Source organism: Gopherus evgoodei, chromosome 8, assembly GCF_007399415.2.
Source record: "Gopherus evgoodei ecotype Sinaloan lineage chromosome 8, rGopEvg1_v1.p, whole genome shotgun sequence".
Classification (NCBI taxonomy): Eukaryota; Metazoa; Chordata; order Testudines; family Testudinidae; genus Gopherus; species Gopherus evgoodei.
In genome coordinates, this window is record NC_044329.1 from 38919478 (window position 1) to 38931639 (window position 12162).

At 42.3% G+C, this 12162-nt stretch overlaps 1 protein-coding gene across 1 annotated transcript in view; it reads left to right on the forward strand.

Annotated features, from left to right (window-relative positions):
* Window positions 1-11581, forward strand: part of LOC115656189 (protocadherin gamma-B1-like) — a 15486-nt gene extending 3905 nt beyond the window's left edge. Inside the window, 3 exon segments of the mRNA XM_030572595.1 lie at window positions 6958-6990; window positions 11224-11463; window positions 11466-11581. Coding sequence (XP_030428455.1) covers window positions 6958-6990; window positions 11224-11463; window positions 11466-11581 — 389 coding nt within the window.
* The last annotated feature ends 581 nt before the right edge of the window (window positions 11582-12162 follow it).

Genomic DNA, 12162 nt, shown 5'->3' on the forward strand with positions numbered 1-12162 from the left:
ACCAAAAAGGTTAGTAGCGATTGGACATCTAATATAGTGAATGCCAGTAAAAGTGAGGTAGAATCAGAGGCTAAAATAGGGAAGGAACCAATTTAAAATTATTTAGACAGGTTGGATGCTTTCAAGTCACCAGGGCCTGAGCACAGTGGTTCTCAGTGAGGGGTACTCAGAGGTGTTCCAGCAGGTACATCAACTCATCTAGATATTTGCCTAGTTTTACAACAGACTACATAAAAAGCACTAGCAAAGTCAGAACAAACTAAAATTTCATAGGCAATTATTTGTTCATACTGCTCTGTATACTATACACTGAAATGTAAATACAGTATTTATATTCCAGTTTCTTTATTTTATAATTATATGGTAAAAATGAGAAAGTAAGCATTTTTCAGTGATAGTGTGCTGTGACATTTGTGTATTTTTTGGTCTGATTTTGTAAGATTTTAAGTAAGATGAAACCTGAGGGGGCGGCATCAGACTAATCAGACTCCTGAAAGGGGTTCAGTAATCTGGAAAGGTTGAGAGACACTGTCCTAGAATACTCAAGGAGATGACTCAGAAGATATCTGATCCATTAGCAATTATCTTTGAAAAGTCATGGAAGATGGGAGAGATTCCAGAGGACTGGAAAGGACAAATATAGTGCCAATCTAAAAAAGGGAAATAATGACATTCTGGGGAATTACAGACCAGTCAGCTTAACTTCAGTACCTTGAAAGATAATGGAGCAAATAATTAAGCAATCAATTTGCAAACACCTAGAAATAAAAAGGTGATAAGTAACAGTCAGGATGGATTTGTCAAGAAAAAATTGTGTCAAACCAATTTAATAGCTTTCTTTGACAGTGAAACAAGCCTTGTGATTAGTGTGGAAGTGGTACATGTGGTATATCTTAACTTTAGGAAGGCTTTTGATACCATGTCACATGACCTTCTCATAAACAAGCTATGGAAATACAACCTAGATGGAGCTACTATAATGTAGATGCATAACTGATTGGAAAACCATCACAGAGAGAAGTTATCAGTCATTCACAGTCAACCTGTAAGGGCATATCAAGTGGGTTCCCACAAGGATCAGTTCTGGGTCTGGTTCTGTTCAATATCTTCATCAGTTATTTAGATAATGGCATAGAGAGTATACTTATAAAGTTTCTGGTTAATACCAAGATGGGAGGGGTTGCAAGTGCTTTGGAGGATAGGATTACAATTTAAAATTATCTGGACAAACTGGAGAAATGATCTGAAGTAAATAGGATTAAATTTAATGAGGACAAATGCAAAGTTCTCCACTTAGGAAGGAACAATCAGTTGTACACATACAAAATGGAAAATGGCTTTCTAGAAAGGAGTACTGCAGAAAGGGATCTAGGGGTCATAGTGGATCTTAAACTAAATATGTGTCGAAAGTGTAACACTGTGGCAAAAAAAAGTGAATATCATTCTGGGATGTTGTGACCAGGGTCCTAGTTGGGAGCCAGCTATGGTCACTCAATAAGGGTGAACTGTAAAGAATGGGGTAGACAATCCCCATAAAGCTGGTGGATATTCCAATACTTAGATTCACCAAACCAACATAAACAGCTTCTTTATTACCTTACTGTTACTCAGATGTCCAAACAACACAGTTCCCTTAAAGTGATCCAGCCTCAGGCCTCTATCCAGGTACCCATGTCAAATTTGATGAAAATTTCTGTAAATCTTATTTCATCATATAAAAGAAAAGGTTCTTCCAATCCCAAAGGATCAGACACATTATCTCCCAGGTTAATGAATGTTTCAGATCTTACCCAAATACACACTGCAGCCAATTCTTATTTACTAAATTAAAATGTATTAAAAAACAAAAGAGAGAGAGATTATGGTTAAAAGATCAATATACATACAGACATGAGTTCAATTCATCAAGGTTCATATTTGTAGCAGAGATGGTGAGCTTTGTAGTTGCAAAGATTCTTTCAGAAATAGTTCATAGGTTATAGTCCAATATCCAGATCTCATATTCAAGGTATACCAGCATAACTTGGACATCAGTCTTGAGATTCAAACTTCCCCTGATGAAGCCTAAGCAGATCTGAGATGACAGAATCAGGACCCAAGCATCTTTTATACAATTTTATGTCTTTCGGACAAGTTGGAGTTCCTCAGGGAACAAAAGGTAATTAGAATGACTTTGAAGGTGATCCATCACCGGTACTTAGCTGTATGAATTAACATAAGGCCATTTGCTTGTTCCTCCACCATTCACAGTACATTTCAAAGAGAGATGAATACCGAGATATCTCCTGTTTACAATTCATTTAAATGATAGGATATTCTTTTGACTCTGAATTATCAGAATACAGCATAGACAGAGACTATTGATTACATAGTTGACCCGACTCATACACAAAATACACAAAAACACAAACATAGACAATAACATTGTCTTTTGATGGTTATTTATTTTGCAGGATGTTTAACCCCTTTCTAGCTATGCATCACAGATGTATTAGCAGAAGTCTTGTAAGCAAGACATGAGAAGTAATCCTTCCACTCTACTCGGCATGGATTAGCTTCAACTGGTGTATTGTGTCCAGTTCTGGGTGCCATATTTCAGGAAAGATGTGAACAAATGGAGAAAGTCCAGAGAAGAGCAACAAAAATTATGAAAGGTCTAGAAACCATGATCTATGAGGGAAGATTGAAATAATTGGGTTTGTTTAGTTTGGAGAAGAGAAGACTGAAAGGGAACATAACAGTTTTCAAGTACATAAAAGTTTGTTACAAGGAGTAGGAAGAAAAATTGTTCTCCTTAACTTCTGAGGCTAGGACAAGAGCAATGGTCTTAAGTTGCAGCAAAGGCAGGTTAGATTGGTCATAAGGAAAAACTTCTTAATTGTCATTGTGGTTAAGCACTGGAATAAATTGCCTAGCGGGGTTATGGAATCTCCACTGTTGGAGATTTTTATGACCAGATTACACAAACACCCACAAGGGATGGTCTAGATAATACTTAGTCCTGCCATGATTGTAGGGGATTGCACTAGATGACCTCTAGAAGTCCCTTCAAGTCCTACAATTCTGTGATTCTGTAAGATCTTGGGAAGTTGTTATAGCTGCAAGTATAGAAAGATACTCTTGTTCTTTGGGTAATGTCTTTCTATTATAGCATTGTGTTGGGTGGTGGTGTGATACAGATGTTTTAATGGCATAAATTTTTATGATTTTATTACTCAACAGTGGCAGAGCCTTGATGTATCATGATAAGGAAGTGATAATAAAATCTTTACATAACACTGTTAGTTATTCTGAATATGCCACACAATTTAAAGGGGAAAAACACTTTTCCAAATATTTGTGAGATTAAAAAAATATTATAGGGCAATTTTTCTTTATTTGCAGTTGTAACACCAGATTTCTCTTAGCTACCCTGAGCCAATGTTCAGTGTTCACAAGGAGTTATATGTATGTTTAGAAATCTCCTCCAAAAGCCTTTATATACATACAAATGTCATGTTTTGGGGAAATTTCTTTGTGCCATTTTCCAGAGTTAAGAGCAAGCTTTCATTCCCAATGGGAATGTGAAACTTCTCCTTTTCCGTAACATAGATCTACTTACAGCCATTCAGGATCCCCAGGTGGTGAACCTTAGAACTGTCACTGGTGCATGATAGAATAGTATCTGTGGTGGGTCTGGGACCATTTAAATATTTCTAGTGGCAAAGGAGCATACTGTACATTTAGATGGGGAAAGGAAATATTTCTCTGGAAACATTTCAAATTTTTGAAGTGGTCAGTGACTTGGGATCTCACAACTTGTCGTGAAAGATTAAGTGGTGGACAGAGTGCAACTGAATGAATCTGTAAACTTGGGGGTCATAACCTATGATTAGAAAATTGCTAATATAGTACTTATTTATAAGAATGGAGAGAAAGTGATCCAGGAAACTACAGGCCTGTTAGTTTGACCTAAATTGTATTCAAGGCCTTGGAACCAATTTTGAAAGAGAAAGTAGATAAGGACGAAGAGGTAAATGGTAACTGGGATGAAATACAACATGGTTTTACAAAAGGTAGATCATGCCAGACCAATCTGATCTCCTTCTTGGAGAACATAACTGATTTTTTTAGACAAAGGAAATGCAGTAGATCTAATCTATCTGGATTTCAGTAAGGCATTTGATACAGTTCCACGTGAGAAATTATTAGTTAAATTGGAAAAGATAGGGATTAATATGAAAATTGAAAGGTGGATAAGGAACTGGCTAAAGGAGAAACTGCAGTGAATCATACTGAAAGGTGAATTGTCAGTTGGACCCTCAGCATCCAACATTTTGTTCCTTCCCTTGGCATCAGGTATATTTATCAAAGAAACAGAAAGTGGCTTATTTACAATATTAAATCTCAAATATAAATTCTGGTTTAAAATTTCCAGTGTGGAGATACTGCATTTATTGATTGAGGCTCTGAGTGCTCCTGTTCACCAATCAAGGGCAGAAATGCAATGAAATCCAGCCAGCCTAGCCCACAGTTAGTTAGTACAGAACATAGCGTGAACAGATTCACACACACACCAGGTCTGGACGACAGTAAAGAACAATATTCGCTTAAATTGGATTTGATTTAATTATTGATATTTTCGGAAACATTTACCCAAAGATAAAATCTAAACAGAAACCTTTTCCCTGACGGAGAATCAGATGCTTCTCCACATCTCCGCAGGAATGGGAGATACACAAAGGCTCTGGCACTGAAAAGGGCAAGCTCTGTTCTGATTTATATTGGTTACCATTTTGAAGGCAGTGTCTGGGCAGATTTACTATTTGATTCCAGCATAAATGGAGAAAGAATCTTTCATGGGGAATGTGGCAAAGGATCTGGGGCTGAATGTAAAGCAGCTCTTAGACCACAACATCTGCTTTGTGTCCAAAGGTAGAACTCAGTATTTTGCTTTGAATTTTGAGAGGGCATTTAATCACCACGAAAAGAATAGACAGTGAGCAGATCTGTGGCAGGCTGGAACGGAGTGTCTGTTAAACAATGAGGTTATACTGGAGGATAAAATGAGTTGAAATTGAAATCACAGATATAAATAACAATGCTCCCAGCTTCCGATAATCAGAAGAAATTGAGATAAAAAATAGTGAAACAACAGCTCCAGAATCGCAATTTCTTCTCCCAGAAGTGCAGAACATAGATTTTTAAACTAATACTCTCCAGAGCTAGCAGCTCTGCAGTAATAGGCACTTTTCTCTCGGGGTGCAAAATGGATCAAATGGAGTAAAATATGCTGAATTGGTACTGGAAAAGTCTTTGGACAGAGAAGAAAAAGCTGTTAACGATCTAGTCCTCACAGCTAGAGATGGGAGGATCCAGTCAGGTCTCTCACTGTGCAAATTATAATTATCGTTCGTGATGCAAATGACAATGTGTCCGTTTTTAGTGAGCCTGTCTAGAAAGTGAACATTTTGGAAAATTTGCAGAAAGATTCCAGAGTGGTTACAGTAAAAGCCACCGATCTAAATGAAGGAGTCAACAAAGAGATAAAATACTCATTCAGGAAAATAACAGAGAAAGCGTTGAAAATATTCCAGTTGGATTCAAAGAAGGGAGGAATAACATTTGTGGGGAACCTGAACTTTGAGGAATTTGCGTTACATGAAATTGAGGTGCAAGCGCATGACGAGGGAGGCCATTTTGACAGATCAGAAGTTGTTGTGGTCAGTGATGTGAATGACAATGCTCTTGTGTCATAAACAGATGGTTAAGGGTTATTGTCTCTTTTACCTGTAAAGGGTTAAGAAGCTCAGTGAACCTGGCTGACACCTGACCAGAGAACCAATGGGGGGACAAGATACTTTCAAATCTTGGTGGAGGGAAGTCTTTGTTTGTGCTCTTTGTTTTGTTTGTTGTTCGCTCTTGGGGCTAAGAGGGGCCAGATGTACACCCAGGTGTTCCCAATCTTTCTGAATCAGTCTTTCATGTTTCAAAACTGGAAGTATAGCCAGGCAAGGCAGATTAGTCTTATGTTTGTTTTCTTAACTTGTAAATGTGTCTTTTACTGGAAGGATTTTTACCTCTGTTTGCTGTAATTTTGAATCTCAGGCTGCAGTAGGGGGAGTCCCTCTAGGCTATATGAGTCTGAGTACCCTGTAAGCAACTCACCAGGGATTGGTGGGGGAAAAGGAAGGGAATGGTTAATTCCTCTTTGTGTTAAGATCTAAGGAGTTTGGATCTGTGTCGCTTCCCAGGGCAACCCAGGGAGGGGAAAGTCTGGGGGGGGCAAGAGGGGGGATGGTTTATTTCTCCTTGTTTTAAGACCCAAGGGGTTTGGGTCTTGGGTTCCCCAGGGAAGGTTCTGGGGGAACAGTAAGTGTGCCAAACACTATATTTTTGGCTGGTGGCAGAGTACCAAATTTAAGATGGTAATTAAGCTTAAAAGTGATCATGCAGGTCCCCACTTTTTGGACGCTTAAGTTCAAAGTGGGGAAAAAACCCTTGACGTGGTGAGCAGCGTTGGGATTTCTAGGACCCAAAAGTCAGTAGGATTTTTTTTCTCTCCTTTCTAGCTGCTTGGAAAGCAGCTGAGGGCAGAGGTGTTAAGTTTTTTTAACAAGGGTCTTTGTTAAGAGGAGGCTTCAAGCTGTGAGCCAGCAGACAGCCAGCAAAAGGCATTTACAAGTGAATTGTTTTCTTTCTTTCTAGCTCTCAGGTATAGCTAGTTAGAAAATCTCTGCTAACCAAGCAGCCTGAGCTGCAGAGGGGTGCGGGCAGCACAAGAAAGCAGAAAAATGAGTGCCAGGAAAGCAGTTAAACAGCAAATGGCTAGGCTGGACGCAGAAGAAAAAGTCAAAGAGGCTGCCCGCAGGAGAGCTATAGAGATGAAAGAAAAAGAGCTGGAGATGAAAGAAAAAGAGCTGGAGATCTAAAGGGAGGCCCACCAGCAGGCCCTGGAATTAGCAAAGGCTAAGCCAGATGTTCCAGCCAACCCTAACAACCCTTCTCCACGTACTGTTTCCCATCCCAGAAAATTCCCCACCTACAAGGCAGGTGATGACACTGAGGCCTTCTTAGAAAATTTTGAAAGGACCTGCCATGGGTACAACATCTCTACAGACCAGTACATGATAGAGCTGAGGCCACAGCTCAGTGGACCCTTAGCAGAGGTGGCGGCTGAAATGCCTAAGGAACACATGAACGATTATGAACTTTTTCAAACCTAGGCCAGAATCAGAATGGAGCTAACACCTGAGCATGCCCATCGGCAGTTCAGAGCCCTAAGGTGGAAACCAGATGTGTCATTCACCTGACACGCCTACCACATTGGAAAGAATTGGAATGCCTGGATATCAGGAGCAAATGTTAAATCTCTGGACGAGCTGTCCCTCCTAATGCAAATGGAACAGTTCTTAGAGTGTGTTCCTGAGGAAATAGAAAGGTACATCCTAGATGGGAAGCCCAAAACTGGGAGATTGGAGCCAGATGGGTGGAAGTGGCAGAAAAGAAAAAAGCTACTAGCAAGGGGAGCGAATGTCATAGGGGGCAAACAGAAAATAAACCCTATCACTGGGGGCAACCCAAGACCCCACCTACAACCCAAGGAAAGCCCAAGACACCCTATTGTCCCACCTCACCAGTCTCCAGCAACCCACCTCGGCCCAGTGACCAGTCAGCTGGGCGGTGCTTTACATGTAATGAACTGGGACATATAAAGGCCAACTGCCCCAAGAACCCCAACCGAGTGCAGTTCATTACACCACCATCACACCAAAGATCCCCAGACCCAGATGCCTCTCAAATACCCTCGGAGCGAAGGGAAACTTTGAGAGTGGGCGGAAAGAAGGTTATCGCGTGGAGAGACATGGGGGCACAAGTGTCAGCTATCTACCAATCCTTAGTGGACCCCAAATTCATCAACCCAGAGGCCCAAGTGACAATTTATCCATTCATGTCAAAATCTGTAAACTTGCCTACAGCTGTACTGTACTGGGGGATAGGTCCATCAATGGCTATTAGCCAGGATGGGCAGGAATGATGTCCCTAACCTCTGTTTGCCAGAAGCTGGGAATGAGCGGCAGGAGATGGATCACTTGATGATTAACTGATCTGTTCATTCCCTCTGGGGTACCTGTTACTGGCCACTGTCGTAAGACAGGATACTGGCCTAGATGGACCCTTGGTCTAACCCAGTAGGGACATTCTTATGTTTCTATGTTCAAATACTCAAATCACAAAGATAACTAATAAAGCTTCATGGACATTCCAGCTGGATTCAAGGATGGGGAGAATTAACAATCGTGGGGAACATGGACATTGAAGAAGCTCTGCTATATGAAATCGAGGTGAAAACCCATGACAGGGGAGGCCTTTTTGACAGATCCAAAATTGTGATCGTTGTTAGTGATTTGAATGACAATGCTCCAGAATTGACAATCACATCTCTCATCACCTCGATCCGTGAGAACTCTCTCCCCAGTGATCGCCCTTTTAAATGTGCAAGATCTAGATTCCAGAGAGAACAGGTAGGTCACCTGTGCCACACCCAGCAACCTCCCCTTTCAGCTGAGGAAATCGTTGGATAATTATTACAGTCTGGTGACAGACCGAGTCCTGGACAGGGAGCAGATGGCAGCATACAACATCACAGTGACCGCCACAGACAATGGGACTCCTCTTTTTTCTACAGCTACCACCACCCCACTTCGGATTTTAGACACGAAGGACAATGCGCCTTTCTTCAATAAAACATCCTACACGGCCTGTGTTACAGAGAATAACCCGAGAGGAGCCTCCATTTTCTCTCTCAGGGCCCATGACCCCGGGGGAGGGGATAATGCCAAAGTCACCTACTCTTTTACCAAGGGTCAGATCCAGGAAGCTCCACTCTCCTCCTCCATCTCCATTAACTCCGATACCGGGGCTCTCTACGCTCTGCACTCCTTCGATTATGAACAGTTCTGGGAGATTCGGTTCCAAGTGCAGGCTCAGAATGGGGGTTTCCCACCTCTCAGCAGTAATGTCTCCATCACTCTCTTTCTACTGGATCAGAATGACAACATCCCACACATCTTACACCCCTCCTTTCCCACTGATGGCTCCATGGGAGTGGAGTTGGCCCCTCGCACCTTCGAGCCAGGTTACCTGGTCACTTGGTCTACACTATGAATTTATATCAAATTTAGCAGTGTTAAATCGCATTAACCCTGCACCCGTCCACACAATTAAGCCCTTTTATCGATATAAAGGGCTCTTCATATTGATATCTGTACTCCTCCCTGACGAGGGGAGTAGCGCTGAAATCGGTATTACCATTTCGGATTAGGCTTAGTGTGGCCACAATTTGATGGTATTGGCCTCTGGGTGCTATCCCACAGTGCACCATTGTGACCTCTCTGGACAGCAATCTGAACTCAGATGCACTGGCCAGGTAGACAGGAAAAGCCCCGCAAACTTTTGAATTTCATTGCCTGTTTGCCCAGCGTGGAGCGCCAATCAGCACAGGTGACCATGCGGTCCCAGAATCAAAAAAGAGCTCCAGTATGGACCTTATGGGAGATACTGAAGCTGATCTCTGTATGGGGAGATGAATCTATTCTATCAGAACTCCATTCCAAAAGACAAAATGCCAAAGCATTTGAAAAAAATCTCCGAGGCTATGATAGACAGAGGCCACAATAGGGACTCAACACAGGGCTGCGTGAAACTTAAGGAGCTGAGACAAGCATAATGGAAAGCTAAAAATCAAATGGACGCTCACAGAGGGAGAGAGGGGGGACTGAGGAGTCAAGCTATCCCACAGTTCCTGCACTCTCTGAAAACCATTTGCATTCTTGGCTGAGCTCCCAAAGCCTTGAAGGTCAAAAACATTGTTGCGGGTGGTTCAGGGTATATGTCGTCAACCCCTCCCCCTCATGAAAGAAAAGAGAAAAAAACGTTTCTTGCCTTTTTTCAGTGTCACCGTATGTCTGCTGGATGCTGCTGGAAGACACGGTGCTGCAGCGCTACACAGCAGCATTCCCTTCCTGATGGCAGATGGTACAATATGACTGGTATCCATCATCATCATCCTGTGAGTGCTCCTGGCTGGCCTCAGTGAGGTCAGCCAGGGACGCCTGGGCAAAAATGGGAATTACTCCTGGTCATTCCCTTCTTTAAGCTTTGTCTAATGGAGATTCAGTCCTGCCTGGAATATCATAGCAGCTGGAGGCTGCCTCCCCACCCCTTTTGTCTCTGCTTGCAGAGGCAATAAAGTCAGTGTTGTTTTTTATTCATGCGTTCTTTATTACTTCATCACACAAATGGGGGGATAACTGCCATGGTAGCCCAGGAGGGGTGGTGGAGGAGGGAAGCAACAGATGGGATTGTTGCAGGGGCATCCCCTAGAATGGCATGCGGCTTATCATTTCTGCAGGATGTCTGGGGCTCTGACCTGGAGCGGCGGTTTGCCTCTCTAGTTCTTTACTAGACTTGCCTGATATTCTAGGCAGGACTGACTTTCCATTAGATAAAACTTAAGGGAATGACCTGGGGAGTCATTCCCATTTTTGTCCATGTGCCCTCGGCTGAGCTCACCGAGGCCAGCCAGGAGCACCCATGATAGCAGCAGACAGTACAATATGACTGTTAACCATCTCTGCTAACTTGCAAAGGGAAGCGTATGCTGTTGTGTAGCACTGCAGTACCGCATCTGTAAGCAGCATCCAGTAGACATATGGTAACAGTGAAAAAAGGCTAAACAGGCTCCATGGTTGCCATGCTATGGCGTCTGCCAGGGCAATCCAGGGAAAAGGGTGTGAAATGATTGTCTGCCGTTGCTTTCACGGAGGGAGGATTGACTGATGACATTTACCCAGTATCACCCGTGACACTGTTTTTGCCCCATCATGCATTGTGATCTCAATCCAGAATTCCAATGGGCGGGGGAGACTGCGGGAACTATGGGATAGCTATGGGATAGCTACCCACAGTGCAACACTCCAGAATTCGACACTAGCCTTGGTACATGGACGCACACCCCCAAATTAATGTGCTTAGTGTGGCTGCGTGCACTCAACTTTATACATTCTGTTTCCAAAAACTGGTTTCTGTAAAATCGGAGTAATCCTGTAGTGTAGACATACCCTAAGGTGGTGGCTGTGGATGCAGACTCCAGGCAGAACACCTGGCTTTCCTACCAGCAGCTGAAGGCTACAGAGCCAGGGCTTTTCTCTGTAGGACTCCACAGCGGCGAGATCAGGACAGCGCGCCACTTTGTGATCGCTGTGGCTTCGGTTTCCTGCTTGTTCTTTACCTTTATCATAGTGTTAGTGGCTCTAAGGCTCCACAGGTGGAGAAACTCGCAGCTGTTTGACTCCTCGAGTGTGACTTTCAGTGGAGTTCCCGTCTCGCAGTTTGTGGGGCTCGATGGAGTCAGAGCTTTTCTTCACTCCTACTCACATGACGTTTCTCTAACCACGGACTCCAGAAAGAGCCAGTTCAACTTTCCCCAAATTATGCAAATACTCTGACTAGTCAGCACTCTTGTGAGATTAAGTATCCTATCCTACTTACTGAAGAGTTAGACAATAACAGGGATCAGTCGTCCATTCGGGTCAGCTAATATCTGCTTAATCTTGTGATTCCTATTTGTAAATGTAGCTACCTGTTAATCGCTAGAGAATTACTGAGTGCATCAAGTGTTTGGGGGCCTGTATTAGAGAGAATGTTGGGGGTCAGAGAGAGAGAGAGAGAGAGGGAAAGTCTCGTTTATACTAGATGTTTTTATTGTAAAGCTTTGATTATCCGAACCAGACTCTGGCATGTCATTCGGAATTGAGTTTGGAGTCCATGTTGCCCTCAGAGTATTGGACGGATAAGTATTTATAAATATATTTTATGTAATAATATTTATGTTGAGAACCCATTTAGAAAACAGATTTCCTAATTCCCTTTTGCAGTTCTCATGAAAAGGTGGTTTGTTAAAAACTTGAATCTGCCTTTAATCTGTGATACTATATGAGTTACCTTACTTCAGATATTACAAAGTAAGGAAATTTTCCTATATTCTTAGAAACAGAGAAACATAGATCAGAGAGAATAAGAATGTTACTGAAGGGCAAAATGTTTCAGTGATAGCACTGTTCTCAATATTAACTTATTTTTATAAAGCAGGGTATTTAGCTCCAAATATGATTTCATCTG